The sequence below is a fragment of the Gigantopelta aegis genome, chromosome 4 (genome assembly GCF_016097555.1).
Source record: "Gigantopelta aegis isolate Gae_Host chromosome 4, Gae_host_genome, whole genome shotgun sequence".
In the NCBI taxonomy this organism is placed as follows: Eukaryota; Metazoa; Mollusca; class Gastropoda; order Neomphalida; family Peltospiridae; genus Gigantopelta; species Gigantopelta aegis.
Window position 1 is genome coordinate 31,050,230 of NC_054702.1, and position 22,446 is coordinate 31,072,675.

The 22,446-nt window shown below is 37.3% G+C and overlaps 1 protein-coding gene across 2 annotated transcripts in view; it reads right to left on the bottom strand.

The window, feature by feature from the left end:
- LOC121370367 (unconventional myosin-VIIb-like) overlaps positions 1-22,446 on the bottom strand; it is a 162,006-nt gene that overhangs the window by 130,042 nt on the left and 9,518 nt on the right. For both annotated transcript variants that reach the window (XM_041495534.1, XM_041495533.1), the window contains exons 2-4: positions 22,242-22,348; positions 7,798-7,860; positions 502-645 (exon numbers count right to left, since the gene is read on the bottom strand). In XM_041495534.1, the coding sequence (XP_041351468.1) occupies positions 502-645; positions 7,798-7,860; positions 22,242-22,348 (314 nt within the window). The remainder of the gene's footprint in view (positions 1-501; positions 646-7,797; positions 7,861-22,241; positions 22,349-22,446) is intronic.

The window sequence follows — 22,446 nt, forward strand, 5'->3', positions numbered from 1 at the left end:
AGTAATGTCTGTATTTCATACAAAGTTGTAATTTGGGATAGAATGTCAATTACAGTGTGAAATTGACTGCCAGTAACAGGATCAACTTCCGACACTATGGATCGAGAAGTTTTATTGCTGTCTCTACTAGTACAGTGAAACCCCCCTAAACCGGACACCCTTGGGACCAAGACAAATGTCTGATTTTAAGAGAGATCCGGTTTAGCAAGGTTAAGTTCTGTCCTGATTTTTAAAAAGGGACTCTGTAAAATGTCCGGTTTTGAGGGAATTCTGGTTTACAGAGGGTCCATATCTGAGAGGTTTCACTATATTTGCTATTACTATTTGTCTGATCCCTTACTTCTTTCCATCAGTATAATTAATTGAAACGATGTTAATGAATGTATACAGCGATAAAGCCAAATACACTGTATATCAAACAGTATTTAAACTGAGTTTCCTAAATTATCTGATAATGTATACAAAAACAGTAGACTGTTATCAACGTGAGAAGAGCCATACTTTTCCTGCCCCACTTTCCCCACTGATGATACAAGATTGGTTATCTGAGGAATTCTGAAGATTCCGGAATGCCGCCTCGGCAACCGCAAACACGTGTGGCTCCACCTGGCTGAGTTTCTTGCCATTAAACTGATCGACATCTTTCTGAAACACACAGTAACATCTTGGTCAATTAACTGTATTAAAATCAATACATCTAGATATTAAAATCTCAATCTCTCTCTCTCTCTCTCTCTCTCTGTCTCTCTTCTTTTCTGTCTCTCTTCTTTTCTCTGTCTGTCTGTCTGTCTCTGTCTCTGTCTCTCTCTCTCTCTCTCTCTCTCTCTCTCTCTCTCTCTCTCTATATATATATATATATATATATATTAAAAAGTACATGTATAAATATATTCATATATTAAAATGTCTATATCTAAATATAAATACAAGTATATATTTCTTACACACCCATTGGTGAGATCATCATTGCTCATTTTTGATAACACATATACATGTACTTGTACGAGTGATAACAATTTTAAAACATATGACTGGTTGCTCCTAGTTAATGACCTGGTCGCTACTGCCATTTCATCCAATGATATAAAAAAGATGTCGAAATTGATTAAGTTAAACTGAAATTGATTTCACTGTGAAGCATAGGTTAACTACAAGTGCTAGGGCTGTAAATAAACTTCAGTTGGAAAAGACGTGTAAACCTATTTTCGAAGATGTGTAAGAAATAGAATACTACATTTGTGTCCTTTAGATACCATTTATCTTACAACTCATTGTTTAAAAACACATACATGTACCAGTGTTCGAAATAAGCACTTGTCCATTTGTCCGTTAATGAAAATCTATTCAGACAAGCACAATGTGCCTCGGTGGTTGTCCATTGGACAAGTAAAACTTTTCAGAGCAGTTTCATTTTGAGCAATCACAAACATCATCCTGGTACTTGAATAAAACAATCCGTGAAAGTGAAAGTGAAAGTGAAAATATTGGCGGACAAACAGATTTCTAGATGTATTTGTCCAGTGCACTAGTAACATTTGTTTGTTTATTTCTATCACTGCATACTACATTGTACTCACTCTTGCTCATTAGACACATTTTGAAACAACTTGTTGTAAGATAATAAATGGTATCTAACGACCACTCATGTAGTAAAGGCCTACTTTATTTATCTAGATATTAAAACACATATCTATACATTACAATTGATATATCTATATGCAGGATTTCTTCCAGAAAATAATTTGAGGGTACATAATAAAAACAAAACATATTATAAGTGCCCCTACTAGGTGGTTATGGGTTTGATGGAAGGAAGGAAATGTTTTATTTAACAACACACTCAACATATTTTATTTATGGTTATATGGCGTCAGACATATGGTTCAGGACCACACAGATATAGAGAGGACACCCGCTGTCGCCACTTCATGGACTACTCTTTTCAATCAGCAGCACGGGATCTTTTATATGCACCATCCCACAGACAGGACAGTACATACCATGGCCTTTGATATACCAGTCGTGGTGCACTGGCTTATGGGTTTGAAATATTTTGAAATCAGACACTGCATTTCATGTACTTTTGACAAGTTTTAAACAGAAGTTCGCCCTATAATTTTTCAAAAAAATATTTCCATTAATTTCCAAGGTTTTAGGATAATTTTATCTGTCATATCTGATATACTATGTTAAAATACATGTCTGTATCAATATCTATATACATGTATCTACGTATTAAAGTCTATGTAGTACAATCTATATATCTATATACATGTATCTACATATTAAAGTCTATGTAGTACAATCTATATATATATATTTCTTGCCCTCTGGACAGGGTTATCCAGCTTTTGCACAGTGCTAGAAAAATCCGTCTGACCCTAGTGCTAGATAAATCTGTTTGACCCGAGGGTTAGACGATTTCTATATACACATGCCGTCATAACGCATGTTTTACGACAACTGACGTCATAACTCATGGTTTTCAAAATTCTCTTTGCCATTTTACGTTGTATCATTGTTTTAAAAATATCTAATCAAATTAATATTTTCAACTTTATATTTATTTGTTAAGTTGTTGGATATTTATGTTGTTGCATAAGTTGGACTATATTTTTCAGCGTATGATTAAATGAGTTTCTTTGTTTGTAGGTGAAATGTTTACGAATCTTTCAACAATAAACAAACCGTACATAACTAACAAAATTAATGTTTTGTTGCTGTAATTAAATGGGCAAGAAACAGAATCAATCACCGTTGTGAGGTATAGATAAGGCAATTCCAACCCCCAAGACAAAATGTTTTTGTAAACCTCGGCCCTCACAAACATTTTTTGTCCCTTGGGTTGGAATTGCCGTATCTATACCTCACAATAGTGATTGATTCTATTAATACTGATGAACAAAAGATATATACATTATATTCAGTAAATACTGTTAAAATGTGCCTAAAATATTCACAAGACATTAATACTTTAAACAGATACAAAAACTAACGGGATTCAAACTGAATGATTAAAAGAAAAAAGTTTTAATTATTACCGGTATGCATTTCTTTTGTTGTTCAATATATTAAAATCTATTTTAAAATACATAAAAATAATTAAGTACTCGTAATCTTCAATGCATCAGTGTTTCTGAAGCTGTTTGATGCTAGATTTGTCATTTATATAACTGAAAAGAATATTTATTTAATGACACCCCAGCACATTTTAACCAGTGGTTCTTACGTGTCTGGTTATAGGGACGGAACGGGACAGGACGTAGCCCAGTGGTAAAGTGCTCGCTTGATGCGCGGTCGGTTTGGGATCGATCCCTGTCGGTGGACCCATTGGGCTATTTCTCGTTCCAGCCAGTGCACCACAACTGGTATATCAAAGGCTGTGGTATGTGCTATCCTGTCTGTGGGATGGTGCATATAAAAGATCCCTTGCTACTAATAGAAAAAAATGTAGTGGGTTTCCTCTCAGTGTCTGTGTCAAACTGACCATATGTTTGACATCCAATAGCCGATGATTAATAAATCAATGTGCTCTAGTGGTGTTGTTAAACAAAACCAACCAACTAATGGTTATTGTCATGCTTGATGGATCTTTCATATGCATTTCACCAAGACAGGACAGCACATAACATGGACTTTGATGTAAGTCATGAAGCACTGATCTAATTTACAGTAAAAAAACCCACCAAAGGGTCTGCTGAATGAGGTTTGATCCTAAAACTACTGTCCCTCAAGCATGTGCTCTACCACTAAAGCTAAAGCTACAGGTGTGGATAATCTTTTAATGTGTCTCCATACAGTTAAGGTTGAGGTGTGTCTATCCCGGGCACAGATTCTTGACCTCGCTGTGACCATGTCTGGGACAGAAACCACTAGGCTACATCCTGTCTGCCTTTTATATAATCTCACAAAGATGCTCATCCATTATATTGACTGGTGATTGATAACACTGCACCACATCACATGTGCAGTCCAACAAACCATCAATATCAGTGAAACCACTTAACTGACCTGACTAACCCTGACTGGACAGTGTATCACTCGGGTATACATTTCACAGATATTCATATCACATGTATGAATCATAAAATATTATCAATCTTAAAATGTAGCGAAATCCATATATAAGTGACATATTAAGCAGTTTTCTCATTATCCGATTAGTCGCACCAACTTGTTGCAAGTGATTTGTCAGTCTTACAAACATTTTTAAAAAATAAGCTTAAGTTGTAATATAGGATTGGCTGAAAGAACACTTTGAATGATATATTTTGATGCTATATGCAGACAACTTAAATTTAGTAGAAAATCGCAATAATGTGCATGCTGATTATTGTTGTTTATTACACACCCACTGGTGAGAACATCATTCGTTATTTTTAATATCCCATACTTGTTAACACGTATACAACTGGCTGCTCCTAGGTGATGACCAGGTCACCAATGCCATACCATCCAATGGAAAAAAAAGAACGGTTGAATCGATCACTCCGTGACGTACAAGATAACCTGAAATTGACTTGTCTGTGATGCACAATTTAACTATAAGAGCAAGGGCCGAAAATAGTTTTTTTGTTGGAAAAAGCATTTAAATTTATGTTAAAAAAATGTTCAGGACATGTAAGAAATAGAATACAACATTCATGTCTGTTAGATAACATTTATCTTACAGCTCGTTGTAAGATAAATGGTATCTAAGACACTCTAGTAGTATTCTTTATTTTCATGTACTCTTCAACAGATTGGTGACTTAAATTGGGTCCTGGAACATCAAACTATAATTTTAGGGAGATACATTAATATAGGCATCGCCTGTTGGTCAATCCCCAACGTTAACACAAATGTCAATAAATATCGTTTTAAAAAAACCCAAATCTTTATAATTTTATTATTATCACCAGCCACTGAACTTAGTAGAAAATTGCAGTAATGTGCATGCTAATTAGTGTTGTTTGTTATATTTATACCTGTAGTTGAATTAAATGCAGAATAATACATGAGTGGCCATGAGATACCATTTATCTCACAACGAGTTGTTTTAAATTGTATCTAACGAGCAAAAGCTTACATATCCTCAAAAACCAGGTTTTAAGCAAATTTTAACATCTTTATCAACCAAAAGATATTTACAACCCTTTGCATTTGTAGCTGACTTACGCGTCACAGACACATGATTGCCAGGTTAACTATACGTCACAGTGTAATCTATTTCCACCGTGCTGTGTTTTTATTGGATGTATGGCACTGGTGACCTGGTCATCACCTAGGAGCAGCCAGTCATACGTCTTGAAATTTTTAACACATGTATGTGTGTAAACAACTATGTATAGTATGTAATCATTGTTGTGGGTTCAGCTAATCACCAACAAAACACTCCACAAACTTGTTTTTAAATGGTCTGTTGTACACATACTGTACATGTATGCCTCTAAATTTAGCAGTGTGAAATATGGTTTTGTATGACTTCAATAAATTTGCAAATATTTTATGCTCGCTAATATTTCCTGGTTTACAGTAGGTAATACAGTGAATTCCATATTTAGATTATTTTAATTAAAAATATTCCACTTAAACAAAATATATATTTTTAAAACAACTGTTTACACAACATAGAAAGTAATTTTATTGTCATTAAACTACCAGCCTCGGTGGCGCAGCGGTTAAACCATCAGACTACAGGCTGGTAGGTACAGGGTTCACAGCCCGGTACCAGCTCTAACCCAGAGCAAGTTCTTAAGGGCTCAATGAGTAAGGCCACTACACCCACTTCATTCTCACTAACCAACTAACAACTAACACACTGTCCTGGACAGACAGCCCAGATAGCTGAGGTGTGTGTGCCCAGGACAGTGTGTTTGAACCTTAATTGGTAATAAGCATGAATATAAGTTGAAATGAAATATTATTAAACTTCCATTCATTTCATTTTATTGATCACTGACTATTGGAAAAACATCTGAAAAGCTTCCAGAGGTTGGAACACTTTATACATGCATTTATACATGCATATTACAGATATAGATCGAGAGATAAGAAATCATTACGACCATTATCAAATATCAATGTAAATGAACAGTAAATTTCATTATTTTTATCAGCATAATTAAATTGTCTCGGTTTTGCATATATGGACATTTTCGCGAGATTCATAAATATGTTGATTCATAGATGTTATAAATTCATGACAGGATGTGCAGTGGTATAGACATGTGTTCCTGTATTCAGGGCTTTCGAAGTTATTTTAATGTAATTAAACTTAACATTTCAGTGCTTTTGAGGTGAAATATCATGAGGTCAGCATGTTTGTACTCAATTTGTGAATGATTATTTTGGGCACAATGTTTATTGTTTTGACTTTGATGCAATCTATAGACCTGTATCTGAAAATTGGCCAAAACAAAATACTTTCCTGTAATGTTCTTGCTTAACAAACTCTGATGTCAGGAATTTTAACTAGCAATTTTTAGTACAATAATAATAATGATCAACTAAATTTGGTTGTATTCTTAAAGGGACATACTCTAGTTTTCAAACACTAAGGCATATTTGTTTTACTATTAGAGCCATTTTTGTTAACTGAAATCATACTTACATTTTATTGTTTAGATTATCCATTTCCGTACATTCAAAGTGTTTTTTGGTCATCCTGGTGTTTAAAATATAACAAAATGCATTTCTCATATTTTTAAAACTCACGTGCTTCTGAGCAGTAACAGTTATGGAATCAAGTTTTAGTCTACTTTTAGAGGGTAATGCACAATTTCAAAATCACAGACTCATGTTTCACTCAATTGTAACTTTATTCAAATGTGTTACAGATTTGTAGAGTAAGTAAACTTTGTGTTAATTTTCACAGGTTAAAACTAGCGTCTGTCCCTCTAACTTCAACATTCATATGGTGTTTCAACCATGAATTAAAAAATAATTCGACCTCCAGGATGAATGTCACAATAGTTAGTGTTTTATTTAATTGGTTCATCATGTCATGTTCTATTTTCTGGAGTTATTTGGGGGTTCTAGAATGGGGGGGTTGTTGCTTTTTGGGGCATGGTTGGTTTCTACATATACCAAATTTAAAAGAAAAGAAAAAAAAGATGTCTATCTCAGATTGAAAGAATAAACAAATAACAAACAGACATATGAATGATTCTCCAGCACAAAAACAAAAGCAAAGTTGTTGCATGTCAAACAATAGTAACTGATCTCTAATACAGAAACAATTACAATATCAAGGTTTCTGCCAGAGGGTATGGAGTGTAAAAATACTTATTCTAAAATCTTGGAAATTAATAGATACATTTTGATAATTTATAGACAGATTATATAATAAGAGAACTGAGGCCTATTTCACAAAATATCGTAAGTTTACGTCTGCGACTAACAGTTATACCGAGCATACGTTACACATGTCTGACATCTATTTTACAAAGAAAATTACATCATTACAGAAGATGGAGCATTTTAAGGACAAAAGAAAATGATATACGTGTACTTTGAACTATATTTGTTGTACTATAATATAAATATAAATTGTGGTTTAGTAGTAGATTTACGTTTACGTGCAAAACTAGGCTTACAATGTTTTGTGAAATTGGACCCTGCTGTTTAATACTTGGCAAAGTGCATGAAATGCAGTGTACAATTTTAAAGCATTCAAACCCATAAGCAACTACAAATGTAATAGAGGAACTTATGGTTTGTTTTGTTTTTATTACATACCCTCAAATTAAAGGCAGAAAGTCTGAATTCATATATAATTAAAACAACAGCATACTGGCTATAAATTAGTATACTTACTTGTTCATAGATGGGCAAGCTCTTGTATGGATTGACAGCCACCAGAATTGTACCAGTGAACGTCTGATCACACAGTTAAGCAAATAATAAATAAATAAAACATTTCCCATTCGAATAGATTTATATATGCAGTCAAGTACATAATGCCAATATATGTCATACACGTAATTCTAGTTTTTAAGTATCAATCTCTGTACTTTTAACATTTCCAATTGCCTTAATGTTCATAGTAGCTCAACCTTTATCTTTCAAAAATCTTGGACACTGTCTAAACAGGAATAAGCAGTACTTATAAAATGTGCCAGTATACAGAGAATGCTGGATAATTAGACAGATGTCACCCTGCTATTGTTGCTGGATGGGACTGAGATCATGCCGGTTTTAATACTTTGTTAATTGGAAACGTGTTACGATGGCAGCAACTCTGAACAATCTCATTAAATCATACTACAATTAAATCAGCCATACCATGATTTTTCATTACACTTAATACTTTGATGGAACATGAAATAAATTCATCAGAGAGAGATGATAGAGAGAGAGAGAGAGAGACAGACAGAGACAGAGCGAGACAGAGAGACAGAGGGAATGAAAAAGGAGAGAGACAGAGATAGACAGACAGAAAGACAGAGAGAGAAAGAGAGAGAGAGAGAGACAGACAGACAGACAGACAGACAGACAGACAGACAGACAGAGACAGAGAGACAGAGACATAGTCTTAAAGAGAAAACCACTATATTTTTTCCATTAATAGCAAGGGATCTTTTCTATGCACCATCCTACAGACAGGATAGCACATACCACAACCTTTGATATACCAGTCTTGGTGCATTGGCTGGAATGAAAAATAGCCCAATGGGCCCACTGATGAAGGTCATTCCTAGACCGACTGACCGCACATCAGGCGAACACTTTACCACTGGGCTACATCCCACCACTACTGGTTTGGTTTCAGGGTTAGTCATGGGTTCCTAGTTTTGTTTTTCAAAACATTTGTCAGTCTACAATTTCTTTCACTAATTTCAATACACCTGTTGTATATGTGGAACTGAACAGTTCTAGTGTGTGTATGTGAAACTGTACGGTAACAATAATCTGATTGTTGAGATAATGAGTCATACAACGTCATTAGCCGGGTATTGTTGATTGGCTGATTACAGAACTGCCGGTTGTATTCTGGTTACAATGAATCACAGAATCATGGAATATCTGCAGGAGGTTGTGGACAGTGAATAAAGAAATTAGATTAGAAGAAGAGTGTTATTACTGTTTAATACCAGCGTCTGTGGAGCAGTAATTAAGTCACCAGATTTTTTAGCTGATAGGTACTGGGTTCACATCCCGGTACTGGCTCCCACCAACAGTGAATTTTAATAGGGAGATGTAAGGTCACTATAATTCAATTCATTGCATATTATAAAACAATCTGGTCAAGAAAGAAAAAAATTTATATGCAACAACAATAACAACAAGAACAATAATAATAATACTATGGATGTACAAACAACTTCTCTCTCAAACTAACCACTAACAAGTAACCATTAATCCACTGGGGCGGGACGTAGCCCAGTGGTAAAAGTGTTCGCTTTTTGCGCGGTCGATCTAGAATCGATCCCCGTCGGTGGACCCATGGGGCTATTTCTCGTTCCAGCCAGTGCTCCACAACTGGTGTAACAAAGGCCGTGGTATGTACTATCCTGTCTGTGGGATGGTGCATATAAAAGATCCCTTGCTGCTAATCGAAAAGAGTAACCCATGAAGTGGCGACAGCGGGTTTTCTCTCTCTATATCTGTGTGGTCCTTAACCATATGTCTGTGAGAGGGACATATATGTAGTCCAGTGGTAAAGGTCTAAGATTGATCCTAGTCCGTGGGCACATTGGGCTATTTCTCATTCCAGCCAGTGCACCATGAATAGTATTCCTAAGGTTGTGGTCTGTGGCATCCTATCTGTGGGATGGTGCATATAAAAGATCCCTTGCTACTAATGTGAAAAAGGTTTTTGTCTTTAACACGATCTGTTCAAATTACCAATTGTTTGACATCCAATATACCTGAAGATTAATAAATCAATGTGCTTTAGTGATGTCATTAAACAAAACAAACTTTAACTTTGAATTAACAGTCCAAAGAAATAATGTATGTGCCCAGTGCAATGTGCTTGAACAACTCACCCCCACCCCTTCTGGATTTCATAAAAACAATCAGTTCTGGTAGTGTGTTAATAGCATGTCAGCAAATCATGAAACCGAAAGTCCATTACCCATTATCATGTAAATAATGAAACCGAAAGTCCATTACCCATTATCATGTAAATCATGAAACTGAAAGTCCATTACCCATTATCATGTAAATAATGAAACCAAAAGTCCATTACCCATTATCATGTAAATAATGAAACCAAAAGTCCATTACCCATTATCATGTAAATAATGAAACCAAAAGTCCATTACCCATTATCATGTAAATAATGAAACCGAAAGTCCATTACCCATTATCATGTAAATAATTCACTATTACAATGAGGCGGTGAGACGTAGCCTAGTGGTAAAGCTCTCACTTGATGCGTGGTCAGTCTAGGGTCGATCCCCGTTGATGGGCCCACTGGACTATTTCACGTTCCAACCAGTGCACCATGATTGCCGTGGTATGTGCTATTCTGTCAATGGGATGATGCATATAAAAGATCCCTTGCTACTAATGAAAAAATGTAGCAGGTTTCCTAAGACTATCTGTTCAAATTACCAAATGTTTGAAATCCAATACCCGAAGATTAATAAATCAATGTGCTCTAGTGGTGTCATTAAACAAAACAAACTTTAACTTTAACTTTGAATTAATAGTCCAAAGAAATGATGTACGTGCCCAGGGCAAGGCAAGGGAAGGGAACTATATTAACGTGCCCACATCCTTACGGTTCAGGCACGCCCACCATGAATTCGGATTCTAGCGTGTTAATAGCATGTCAGCAAATCATGAAACTGAAAATACATTACCCATTACAGGTGACAGTATTTCAAAATCTACAGTAACCGGAAATTGGTTCACGTGAGTTTTACTTAGGTAACCGATTGGTGGGGTGGTGCTATGGAATTTGGAATGTCCCGTAGGATTAATGCCAAAGGGAAAAAGGTGTGAATTTTGAATAAAGGACATTTGGCGTGTTTTTGACCAGTCTGCCGAATTGGAAAGGGGGGAGTCTAACACTGGCAAGTAGCAGGTTTATATCCCAGTACAGGCTCTAACCCAGAGTATGTATTACTAAGCTCATCCAAAATGCATATATAAAAAAGGCTTGTCAGTTAATTTTATGGCATAGAAAGCAACCTTTGCTTCACAAATTTTTAGTTGGAATGGAAACAAATGCTATAAAGTCTATAGCAGTTCCAGGCATTGGTTTCAATATATGGGGTAAGATTTAGCTCAGTCGGTTGAGTGCTCGCTTGAAGTGCTTGCGTCACTAATTGAGTTTTTTGTTTGTTCCAACACTGCACCACAAATAGTCAAAGGTCGTGGCATGTGCTTTCTTGTCTGTGGGAAAGTGCATATAAAAGATACATCAGGAATAATGTAGCGGGTTTCCTCTAATGCCGTGTCAGAATTACCAAATGTTTGACATCCAACAGACGATGATTAATCAATCAATGTGCTCTAGTGGTGTTGTTAAACAAAAACAAAAACACAAGCTGGTCTCAATATTAAACTTCTTGGCACACTTATTATGTAACATTTTTAACAGTATGGAAGAACTGCAGACAAATACCGATAAAAGCAAGATTCACGCTATACACGTAGTTCCTGAAAATCAAGAATTCTCAATACATAATGCTGTCAAAAATAAGATGAAAGGCAAGAGCAGCTTGCGAGACTGTTTATCAGAAAGCATTTCAAGCGCCATTTACTGTCTGCCTCCTGCTAATCTGGAAGGAAGGAAATGTTTTATTTAATGACGCACTCAACACACTTCATTTACGGTTATATGGCGTCGGACATATGGTTACGGACCACACAGATATTGAGGGAGGAAACCCGCTGTCACCACTTCATGGGCTACTCTTTTCGATTAGCAGAAAGGGATCTTTTATATGCACCATTCCATAGACAGGATAGCACATACCACGGCCTTTGATGTACCAGTCGTGGTGCACTGGCTGGGACGAGAACTAGCTGAATGGGCCCACTGGCGGGGATCGATCCCAAACCGACCACGCATCAATCAAGCACTTTACCACTGGGCTATGTCCTGCCCCCCTCCCCCCGCCAATCTGGAGACTGGTGTGAAAGACTGTGCTGCTAACTGGCAAGCATATCTATGAATATTCTCAAATAGCCAGGGCAATTTTCTAAATTACATTATTAATGTCTTATTATTGCATGCCCAGTGGTAAACCTGATGTGTGGTCAGTCCAGGATCGATCCCCATTGGTGGGCCCATTTGACCATTTCTCATTCCAGCGAGGGCACCATGTCTGGTAAATGCTATCCTGTCTGTTGGATGGTGCACATAAATGATGCCTTGCTATTCATGGAAAAATGTAGCAAGTTTTCTAATTATATGTCAAAATTACCAAATGTTTGACATACAATACCCGATGATTAATAAATCAATGTGCTCTAGTGGTGTCATTAAACTTCTTTTTTTTTTAAATTATGAGAACAAAATATTTTGAAATAAAGTGTATATTCTGCTGAATTAAATGGTTCAGACTAGCTAAATTTCAGTTATGCACAAATATTACAACAGTCAATAAAATACAAGGTCTTGTTTGATACATCTATTATGATACATCAAAACTAACTTGGTTTTAATCAACAATATAGTTTCATAAATTGGTAAAACTGAAGTATGTTTATGGTCTTGTGTAATACATCTATTATGATACATCAAAACTAAATTGGTTTTAATCAGCAATATAGTTTCATAAATTGGTAAAACTGAAGTATGTTTATGGTCTTGTGTGATACATCTATTGTGATACATGAAAACTAAATTGGCCTTAGTTAGCAATAAATACACTTTCATAAATTGGTAAAACTGTAGTATCTTTATGGTCAAAACTAAATTGGCTTTAGTCAGAAAATATAGTCTTATAAATTGGTAAAACTTAAGTATCTTTATGGTCGTGTGTGATACATCTATTGTGATATATCAAAACTAAATTGGCTTTAATTAGCAATATATACAGTTTCATAACTTGGTAAAACTGAAGTATCTTTATGGTCTTGTGTGATACATCAATTGTGAAACATCAAAACTAAATTGACCTTAGTCTGCAATAAATACAGTTTCATAACTTGGTAAAACTGAAGTATCTTTATGGTCTTGTGTGATACATCAATTGTGATACATCAAAACTAAATTGGCCTTAGTCAGCAATAGTTTCATAACTTGGTAAAACTGAAGTATCTTTGTGGTCTTGTGTGATACATCAATTGTGATACACCAAAACTAAATTGGTCTTAGTCAGCAATATATATACAGCAATACCGATATCATTGAGGAACCATAAAGCTGAGTCACGTTTGTGTACATGTACATGAGGAATATCACACATGGACTAAAATCAATAGACACTCAACGATAATGACCAAGGAGCTGGCTAGGCCTGTCGAATGTCATATCTCTGAATGAGACCATTAACCACAATCGGATAACACTTGCTCATTGGTCTCCGAAACAAGCAGCGTTTATGTAGATTTGTCCAAATGGCCGGTACATGCACGCCCAACACTCCACCGTTAATGGGACAAATTAAACTTAGGTCTTATTACTGGTGTTCAGTTTTCAAGTATAAATGGCAGGTCCTTGGGGTAATATTTCATTACGGACAGTTTACACCAAAACAAACCAATCGGTACCACAACACAAAACAGCAATATCTGTTGCAGTATGACAAAGACATTCTTCCCAATTCCATTTTTAAATATAGACAAACATATGGATAGATGGATCAATGGACATATGGATAGTTAGAATGTCATAAAATTTTTGCCAGATTGATAAATGGATGGACAGATGGATGGAAGGACAGATGGATGCATGGATGGATGGATGGACGGATGGACGCTGAGATGAGATGGGTTGGTGAATGGATGGATGGATGGATGGATGGATGGATGGATGGACAGACACCTGAGATGAGATGGGTTGGTGAATGGATGGATGGATGGATGGATGGATGGATGGATGCAAGAAATGGATGGATGGATGCGAGAAATGGATGGATGAGATAAATGGAGATGGGATGGGATAGAATGGGATAAATGGATGGATTGATGACTAGATGGATAAATGATTGGATGGGATTTGACTGAATGGGATGGGTGGGTTGAAGTGATGGATGGGAATGGATGAATGGATGGATGGATGGATGGATGGATGGATGGATGGATGGATGGATGGATGGATGGATGGATGGATGGATGGATGGATAGACAGATGGACAGATGGGTGATAGATGAATAGGACAGATGAATGAATGCACAAATGGATGGAAGGGATGAGACTGGATAGAATGGGATGGATGGATGGATGGATGGATGGAATGGATGAATGAATGGATGGATATCTGGATGGAAAGATAGAAATGGTGGGATGAGATGGGGTTGGATTGGATGATGGGTAGATTGTTTGATGGATGTATGGATGTATGGACAGATGGATGAAATAAGAAAGGATATTTGGATAAATGATGGATTAGGATGTGAATGGATGGTGGATGTATGAACTGATGGGTGATAGATGAACAGGATAGATGAATGACAAAACATGAATGAATGAATGTATGTTTAATGACACCACAGTACAAAAATAGATATTGGCTATTGGGTGTCAAACTCAGTTGATGAATGGGAAGGAATTGGATGGAATGTGATAGATGGATGGAATAGATGAATGAATGGATGGATGGATGGATGGATGGAATAGATGAATGGATGGATGGATGGATGGATAAACGGAATAAATGGATGAATCGATGAGATGAGATAGATGGACAGGTGGCTGGATGGATGGATGGATGGATGGATGGATGGGAAGATTAAATTGAATAGGATGGGTGGTTGGATAAATAGATGCATAAATGGATGAATGAATGGATAAATGTATGAATTGATGGGAAAAAAAATTGTTTTGTTTAACAACACTACTAGAGCACATTCAATTATTAATCATCAGCTATTGGATGTCAAACATTGTTTAATTTTTAAATATAGTCCTAGACAGGAAACCTGCTACATTTTATTAGTAGCAAGGGATCTTTTATATGAACCATCGCACAGACAGGATAGCACATACCAAGGCCTTTGATATACCAGTCATGGTGCACTGGCTAGAACGAGAAATAGCCCAATGGGCCCACCGACAGGGATCAATCTCACACGGACCGTGCATCTGGCAGGTGCTTTATCCCTGGGCTATGTCCCGCCTCTCGCCCCTATAGGAACTGATGGGTGATGGATGAATGGGTGGATGGGAAGGGATTGGATGGAATGGAATGGGTGGATGGGAAGGGATTGGATGGAATGGGATGGGTGGATGGAAGGGATTGGATGGAATGGAATGGGTGGATGGGTAGGGATTGGATGGAATGGAATGGGTGGATGGGAAGGGATTGGATGGAATGGAATGGGTGGATGGGAAGGGATTGGATGGAATGGAATGGGTGGATGGAAGGGATTGGATGGAATGGGATGGGTGGATGGAAGGGATTGGATGGAATGGAATGGGTGGATGGAAGGGATTGGATGGAATGGAATGGGTGGATGGGAAGGGGATTGGATGGAATGGAATGGGTGGATGGGAAGGGATTGGATGGAATGGAATGGGTGGATGGAAGGGATTGGATGGAATGGAATGGGTGGATGGGTAGGAATTGGATGGAATGGAATGGGTGGATGGGAAGGGATTGGATGGAATGGAATGGGTGGATGGGAAGGGATTGGATGGAATGGAATGGGTGGATGGGAAGGGATTGGATGGAATGGAATGGGTGGATGGGAAGGGATTGGATGGAATGGGATGGGTGGATGGAAGGGATTGGATGGAATGGAATGGGTGGATGGGAAGGGATTGGATGGAATGGGATGGGTGGATGGAAGGGATTGGATGGAATGGAATGGGTGGATGGGAAGGGATTGGATGGAATGGAATGGGTGGATGGGAAGGGATTGGATGGAATGGGATGGGTGGATGGAAGGGATTTGATGGAATGGAATGGGTGGATGGGAAGGGATTGGATGGAATGGAATGGGTGGATGGGAAGGGATTGGATGGAATGGGATGGGTGGATGGATAAATGGATGGATGGATGGATGGATGGATGGATGATTGGATGGGTGGATGGATAAATGGATGGATGGATGGATGGGTGGATGGATGGATGATTGGATGGATGGATGGATGATTGGATGGATGGATGGATGGATGGATGGATGATTGGATGGATGGATGGATTGGTGGATGGATGGATGGATGGATGGATGGATGGATGTACGGATGAATGAATATATAAATAGATGGATGGATGAATGAAGTAAAGAATGGATGGATGGAAGAACAGGATGAATCGATGGGATGATAGGTGGATGAAAGGGATGGCGTATGAATGAATTAATGGATAGGATGGGTGTGAATGTAATGGGAGGGAGGGAGGGAGGGAGGGAGGGAGGGATGGATGGATGGATGGATGGATGGATGGATGGATGGATGGATGGATGGATGGATGGATGGATGGATGGATGGATGGATGGATGGATGGATGGATGGATGGATGGATGGATGGATGGATGGATGGATGGATGGATGGATGGATGGATGGATGGACGGACGGATGGATGATTGGATGGATGGATAGATGGATAGATGGATGGATGGACGAATGGATGGACGAAAAAACAGATGAATGGATGGACATGTTGGTGCACATTCCAAATGAAATTAGATTCATCTATAGATTTTCTGAAAGTAAATGACAGCCCAAAATAAAACATCTGAATTCATGCATATGCCCGGAAGACAAATAATGCATGTAACTGACAATAGATTAGTTCTGCATTATTTACTCAACTGATTAAATAAATCACACTGGTTTGTCATTATGCTCCCTGGAAACATGCTTCCTAGATGTATTTCTCAAACAAAACAAAATAATGTCTGTTAGTTCTCCGGGCTGAAAACAGCACAAAAGCTGTTTTAGTAAACAGTCCCGCTGATTGACGGCCAGTCACTAAATGGAATGCTGGGGCAAATTAGATGTTTTCCATTACAAGAATAAGTATAGGGCTTCACCCGCCATGCCAGATGGCCCATATCGAAAGAGGCCACAATGAAAAGGAACTAATTTTATGATCTCGGGGGAAATGGTTTTTGCACAAAGGTTTAGTGTCCAGGATGAGCTATCTGTCTGTCTGTCAACACTTCATGGGTTCCTATTCAAAAGAGAGGTCCAGCAGTCTGTCTGTGACATAAATTCCTCCACTGTTACATTCATTTCATTTATACTTTTTTTTCTCATGCTTATATCCAATTACAGTTCAAGCATGCTGTCCTGAGCAAGGAACATTTTGTTCAGTATTGCATCTCGATTAGCTACACAAGTTTCATAGATCGCTACCCAATTTTAAAACATTAAAAAACAATAGTTGCTAATCAATTTTCAACTGACTAGAAATATCACTAATCAAGATTTTGAAAACAAAATGTTCCTTGGTGGGCAGACACCTCAGCTATCTGGGTTGTATGTCCAGAACAGTGGGTTAGTGGTTAGTTGTTAGTGAGAGAGAAGTCGGTGCAGTGGGCTTATACCTACTCACTGAATCGTTGAAACTCACTCTGGGTAACGGGATGGGAACCCAGTATCTACCAGCTTTAAGTCCAATGGCTTAACCACTACACCTTTTTCATTTCAATTTATTTTCATGCTTATATCCAATTTAGGTTCAAGTATGATGTCCTGGTCACAACCTCAACTATCTAGGCTGTCTGTCCAGGACAGTGGGTTAGTGGTTAGTGGTTAGTGAGAGAGAAGAGGGTGTAGTGGTCTTACACCTACCCACTGAGTCGTTAAAACACGCTCTGGGTGGGAGCTGGTACCGGTCTGTGAACCCTGTACCTACCAGCCTTAAGTCCAATTGCTTAACCATGACACCACAGAGGCCGGTCCCACTATTACAGAGAACTCCATTGCTGGCAGAATTAGGGTAAACTGCTGGTTTTGTTTTTGTTTCTGGGTGTTTGGTTTGTGTGTTGTTGTTGGGTGGGGGTTTTTGGGGGGTGGGTTGTTGGGGGGGGGGGGGGGGGGGGGTTCAAATTGTAGGTTTTGTTAATATCAGAAAATATATTTCCTTTTTGTCAAGAATTATCCAGTTCATCCTCGTGCACAATAAATTAAAAGGCCAATCCTTGCAGTGGTGACAAAAGCTGGAAAACACTAAATAATTTACAAATTCCGTCTCACAAAGGAGGAAACACATTACATCTCTTAATACATGTGGTAACAGGGTTTCAAAAAAATCACTTCAAATAAATATTTCATCTTTGGCAGTCTGTTAAACAAAAGAGCCACATAAACATGATGAAGTTGAGATGGTGGTTTATTTATATGCCTAAATGTAAAGTGTACTGTCCTAACATGCAGCAAGTTGCATCAAGTGGCATTTCCAGTTAAGGGGCTCTTCAACAATTACCTAATGCAAAATTTAGTGTTCTTCCATTATTACCAACTAGCAGCAAGGCATCTTTTATATGTATTTTAGGGAGCACATTATTACCAATTAGCAAGCAAGACATCTTTTATATTTTAGTTAGCACATTATTACCAATTACCAGAAAAACATCTTTTATATGTATTTTAAGTTAGCACATTATTACCAATTACCAGAAAAACATCTTTTATATGTATTTTTCCAAGGACAAAATAGCAGATATTATTTGATAAGCAGTGGTTCGGACTCAAGTACTTAAGAGTGCCCATTCAAATGCCAACTGAGCCTAATACTGCAGACCAGGGGTGGGGAAAAGTCCTTTTTTCCCAGTCTGGGACCGATTCTCGATCTCTGAAACCGAAAAAAATAATTTAAATGTGCGTTTGCTGGTCCCACTTTTGTCATTCTTGTCGATCCAAACCACCTGTCCATTTCTATTATTGGAACAAATTCCTATCAGTCAAGTCAATTCCTGCCCAGACATCGGTATTTCGTGCTTGATTTAAAATAATAAATAAATAGTGGTCCATATGGCTGGTGTTTCAGACATTTGTAATTTTAAAGTCTGCCTAAGTATATCGCCAGTCACTGAAGTCGGACCTACAGTAGTGTCAATCGACTGCCACTAGGCTAGACATTTGTCAAAGTCGCTGAGCCAATTAAGAGAATAAACAGACATTAACAATAGCACCATTCTTGGTTTAGAGAGCCATCAAGGTATTACACTCCAATTAAAACAAAGGACCCAGAATTTGCAACTGGTTACAATCAACACCTGTCAACACCTATGTACAGAGCTCTGTCAGTCGAGTGTCCTAGTCTGAAGCAAGAGGCTTTTGTGCAATACAATCTGCTTAAAATAGCATAAAATATACTGAAATAATCTATAAATGTATTTATTGTTGACTGTTCAATGCAGTGTATCCAATAATTATCAAGGATTTTAAAATTAACAAAAGGTTTCCACCTTTTTTGTTAACAAGTGGGAGTAAGCAGAACAGCTACATGTACTGTTATCTCTAGAGCCAGTAGAGGTCAAATTTCATCCAATCAGTGATGATGTTATTACTCTCTTTGTCTAGCTCAGGCTGTCAAACGCTTCAATGGTGCCATCTTTTATTAATTTTCAGGACACAGTACTGAATACTCGTACTTTTTATACATATATGGGAATTAAAATTCATAACTTTTATTCCTTTTTTATATTATTTATTCCATTATGTAAAATATATACAATTTGAGGGGTTTTTTCACTGATGTGATTTTAAAAAAAAAGTTTCATGTTTTCATGTTTATCATTTCGCGTTCATGATTCAAGATAACACTATACAAATGTCACTATGATTAAAAACTATTTGGTAAATATTGTCTTTTAAATGTTCTTTTTTTATTATTCCTTTCTTTAAACATTTGATATTTATTTACATATTTATGATAGTTATATACACTATCTTTATCACTCCTTCATCCACACATGTATATAGTTCTGTAGAGAAGACAGATTTATTAAAATGTAAACAAATCCCAAGTGGAATGATACAGGATTCGGTGTGGAGTACAAATGAAGCAGTATGAACCTGTCTGACTCCTCTGATTGCGGCTGCATGTGGCAGGGCAACCGTCTTTGTTCGGTTTGATAGCCATCTGCTTCCATCCACCAACCAACATGTCTGGTGGCCGCCCAGGCAGGTATTTGTGTCTGATAAAGATAATGATGGCAAACACCTCGGTGCATAATTCACCTCTAGTGTAAACATGTGCAGCAGTACACACGTTCATTACAGCTGTATTGTTTCCCTGGGTGGATGTGTGTTTTGGTTATGAAGCCAGTAAAAAGAACACGAGGTACATTTCGAAAAATGACATTGTAATCTGACCCACTCACAAAAACCACTCACAGCTTTGGGTGTTTTTCTTTTTTGTTTGTTTTGTTTGTTTGTTTTGGTTTTTATGGGGTTTTTTTTTTTTTGGGGGGGGGGGGGGTCATGTATATTGAGATTAACAAACACCTTGGGGGGGGGGGGGTGTTCAGTCATGTATATTGAGATTAACAAACACCTTGTTGTGTTTGTGGTGGGGTTTTTTTTTCCCTTTCAGTCTTGTATATTGAGATTAACAAACACCTTGTTGTGTTTGTGGTGGGGGGTTTTTCTTTCAGTTTGATACCGGTAATACAAGAAACTGAAGAATGAAAGGAAGGTTTGTTGAATGACACATTACGGTAGTACCGTAGCACAATTAGTATGGCTATGTGGTGTCTAACATATAGTTATTTTTACATAAATGTTTCAGACAGTTAGAGAAGAAAGCCACTAGTCTATGACCACATAAACTACTCAGGGACTACCAAACATTTAAAAAGGATCTTTTATATACATTTTCCATAGACTGGATAGCACATACCATGCTCTTTGATATACCAGATATAGGATGCTGGTTGCAATAGGTCCATCAAGGGAGATTGATCCTATAACCCACTGCACCATCTCCTTTCCTAAACAAATGGTTAATTAATAATTATAACCAGAGAAGAAACCTAGTTAGCAGAGGCTACTCCTTTCAATTAGAGAGAGAAGATTAAAACGACCAACATCAATATGAATGAATGAATGAATGTTTAACGACACCCCAGCACGAAAAATACATCGGCTATTGGGTGTCAAACTATGATAATGGGAAAAACTAAAGTGATGACCAACATCAATATGAATGAATGAATGTATGTTTAACGACACCCCAGCACGAAAAATACATCGGCTATTGGGTGTCAAACTATGGTAAATGGGAAAAACTTTTAGGAGTACTAAGAAACAAAACAGAATACTACTATACCTATAGATTTCTAATATACTAACTGCTGTTCACTGGCTGAAACTGGTAAATTATTCCAACAGGTCTGAGAGGGTTTGATCCTGCAACCCAGTACACTTACGGAAAAAACTTTAATCACTAAGCTGCAGACTTCACGCTGAGCTGGAACTATGAATTAATCAGAATAGTTGGTGCACATTATAAATACAAGTGTACTGTTGCGTCACTTAATATGACACTCAATAATTAAATGAATGTTTCTACAGGAAAGGAAGCTGGACTATGCATGTATATACTTGTAGATGTGTAATTACATAGAAAGTAAAATGTAAGTGCTATAGTAGGTGACAAAAATAAATTTGCACAAACTAATTAACCATATTCCAAATCGTACAGATTGGGGTGTCATCTGGCACTTCCCCCTTCCCCTCACCCTCACATATCATATAAATATATTAATTTTTATACAAAAATATTTTAAAACGAGCAACTTTCTAAAACTAAATGTACTACCAGTACACAAAATGAGTTACAGTATGGTATAATCAGTGGTCAAATAATCAGTACCAGGGTTTCTGCCAGAGGGTAAAACAGGTATTTTCTTTCTGGGAAAGGCCTCCCATACCCCATGTTGACTGTGGTTGCATTCAATTCCAGTGCCATATCCAAACACCGAGTACATTCAAACATATCTTCAGACCACAGTATCTCAAAGCCGAGAAAGGTTCCCATGGCATAATTATAGCGAAAACTACAGTAATTATATTTATCTTGTCCCGTTATCTTAAGCTTGGGTCCCTTCAACACGGAGATAACGACGTTTGGCTATATCAGTAAATATAAGACTTACCATCATACGAATTAATTGCTTCAAATTTATATGCAATACACAACTTTACTTGTTCTCTCTCGCTGTTTAGAAAGGATACGTAGATGATATCTTTCTTGTACCTTGTTTTCAGGTTGATGTTGATTCCGATTTCATCAATGTCGCTGATGATGATCATGTCACGCACCCCATCTTCTGGACGGGCACCTGTCGCAAGACAAAATTTTTTAAAAAATAATAATAATAATATATTATAATAATGTTAGATCTACATACACATGTATACACTTCAAGTTTGGACGGAC